This window comes from Meleagris gallopavo, chromosome 6 (assembly GCF_000146605.3).
Source record: "Meleagris gallopavo isolate NT-WF06-2002-E0010 breed Aviagen turkey brand Nicholas breeding stock chromosome 6, Turkey_5.1, whole genome shotgun sequence".
In the NCBI taxonomy this organism is placed as follows: Eukaryota; Metazoa; Chordata; class Aves; order Galliformes; family Phasianidae; genus Meleagris; species Meleagris gallopavo.
The window spans coordinates 29,476,334-29,479,092 of NC_015016.2; the positions used below are offsets into that span (position 1 = coordinate 29,476,334).

General features: G+C 46.0%; 1 protein-coding gene across 1 annotated transcript in view; it reads left to right on the plus strand.

The window, feature by feature from the left end:
* Positions 1-97: 97 nt before the first annotated feature.
* The window catches only part of SP4 (Sp4 transcription factor), a 22,877-nt gene continuing 20,215 nt past the window's right edge, over positions 98-2,759 (plus strand). The window contains exons 1-2 of the mRNA XM_010712762.3: positions 98-561; positions 1,032-2,589. Of these exons, the coding sequence (XP_010711064.1) occupies positions 481-561; positions 1,032-2,589 (1,639 nt within the window). The 5' untranslated portion in view covers positions 98-480. The remainder of the gene's footprint in view (positions 562-1,031; positions 2,590-2,759) is intronic.

A 2,759-nucleotide genomic window follows, 5' to 3' on the forward strand; every position in this document is an offset into this window, starting at 1 on the left:
CGCCCCCTTTCTTCTCCTCCCGCCGTGCCGCCCTCCTCCGTTCCCCCTTTCTTCGCAGCCCTCCCTCCCGTGCACATCCCTCCCTCCTTCATTTCTCTTTGCCTCCCTCCTTCCCTCCCATGCACAACCCTCCTCCTGCCCCCTGAAGCATCGACGGCCACTCAGTGGCCGATGCTTCGGGGGGCAGGAGGAGGAGGAGGGTTGTGGGTGGTTTTCTCCTGCTGTCTCTGGGAGAGGAAACCAAACCTCCCCTTTCTGGGTGTTAACTCTCCAGCCCCCATGGGTTGGGTTTCAAACCACGTTTCTCAGGATTCGGTTCTTTTGTAATAATGGTTTGCGCTGTTGTTTTTACGGAGAGATACGGGCGAGAAGCTGGGAACCAAAAAGGATACGCTTGTAGGTTTTGTTATTGTATAAATGAAGGTGAATAATTAACCTGTTACACTTGATATTTTTGCAGATCAAAAGAAGGAGGAAACTATGCCCACAGAGGGAGAGAAATCTCCCGAGGCAGAGAATAACAACAATAATAATAAAAAAGGGAAAACTGGAGGCTCACAGGTAAAGCACGCGCTCCCAAATTGGGAAGTGCACAAACTATTAGCGTTTAAAATTAAGTGTTCAGCTAGCAGCATTCCTTGCTGAGGGCATCTTTCTTTGGATTGGGTGAAACCTAGTTGTTGGAGTGCAGTATTTTTACTGACTGGACGTGCTTTTTGATTGCAGTATACAGCGATGAGCTGCTTTCCACATAATAGAGGCCCTTATAAAATTTGCCCTTATTTTAGGAAAAAACACTGGATTGAGCAAGCCGTGGAGGTCCTGGTTGTCACATACTCATTGATAACCGTTGGCTTGTATTTAAAGATTATTTACAGAAACGTGTATTTCCTTATTCAGAGCTGTATCATTGGTCTCTATGCAAAAGCATGTTTTAGTCTGCTTCCTGTGTAAATCTTCATGCTTACTTTTGATGGTTAATGCCCGTGCTCTTCTCCTGAATCTTTTCTGTTTTCTCTCTTTCTGGGTAGGATTCTCAGCCTTCACCTCTTGCTTTGCTAGCAGCCACTTGCAGCAAAATAGGAACTCCTGGTGAGAATCAAGCAACTGGACAGCAGCAGATTATTATAGATCCAAATCAAGGTTTGGTGCAGCTTCAAAATCAGCCACAACAGTTAGAATTAGTAACAACTCAGCTCGCTGGAAACTCTTGGCAGCTTGTTGCTGCATCTCCTTCTGCTTCAAAGGACAATAATGTTGCTCAACAGGGATCTTCCGTTGCCTCAAGCGCACCAAGTCCCTCCAGCAGTAACAATGGAAGTGCATCTCCTACAAAAACCAAATCGGGCAATTCTTCTGCAACAACCCCTGGACAATTTCAAGTCATTCAAGTACAAAATCCAAGTGGTAGTGTCCAATATCAAGTGATACCACAGATTCAGACAACAGAAGGTCAACAAATTCAAATTAATCCTGCAAATGCTACTGGTCTACAAGATATACAGGGTCAAATTCAGCTTATTCCTGCGGGAAATAATCAAGCTATCCTCACAGCTTCAAATAGGACAGCTTCGGGGAATATTATTGCTCAGAACCTAGCAAATCAGACGGTCCCAGTCCAAATCAGGCCTGGTGTTTCCATACCACTGCAATTGCAAACCATTCCTGGTACTCAGGCACAGGTGGTGACAACTTTACCTATAAACATTGGTGGAGTAACCCTAGCGTTGCCTGTGATAAACAACATGGCAGCTGGAGGAGGTTCAGGTCAAGTTGGCCAGTCCACAGAGGGTGGAGTTTCCAATGGAAGTCAGCTGGCATCTACACCGGTCACTTCTGCCTCTGTTAGCTCAATGCCAGACTCTCCTTCTTCATCGTCCACTTCTACGACCACTGCTTCAACATCTCTAACTAGCAGTGACACCTTAGTAAGCTCTGCAGAAACAGGCCAGTACACAAGCACAGCAGGCGGCAGTTCAGAGCAGCCAACAGAAGAATCTCAAACAACTGCAACAGACTCTGAAGCCCAAAGCTCCAGTCAGCTTCAGTCAAATGGATTACAGAATGTTCAGGATCAGTCAGGTTCCCTTCAGCAGGTACAGATTGTAGGTCAACCTATTCTACAGCAGATACAGATCCAGCAGCCTCAGCAGCAAATTATACAGGCCATTCCTCCACAGTCATTTCAGCTCCAGTCAGGGCAAACTATACAGACCATCCAGCAGCAGTCTTTGCAGAATGTGCAGCTACAGGCAGTAAGTCCAACTCAGGTGCTCATCCGGGCTCCAACTTTAACACCATCAGGACAGATCAGTTGGCAGACTGTACAGGTTCAGAATCTGCAAAGCCTTTCAAATCTTCAAGTTCAGAATGCTGGGTTACCCCAGCAACTCACCATTACCCCTGTGTCTTCGAGTGGTGGCACAACCATTGCCCAAATTGCTCCAGTGGCTGTTGCCGGTACTCCAATCACCCTGAATGCTGCCCAGCTTGCTTCAGTACCTAATCTTCAAACAGTAAGTGTTGCCAACCTGGGTGCTGCAGGTGTTCAAGTTCAAGGAGTTCCAGTTACCATTACCAGTGTTGCAGGTGAGTGGTCTGACAAAGTGTTGGGTTGGTTGTTTTGTTTGTTTTTGAAATGGTGGGGTTTTGGTTGGTTCTTTTACTATGGTGAGAATTCCAGGCAGTTTTTAATACTTTTGAAGACTTTTTTTTTTTTGTGTAGTAGACTTGAAATTTCTGAGTCTTTATCACTGCGA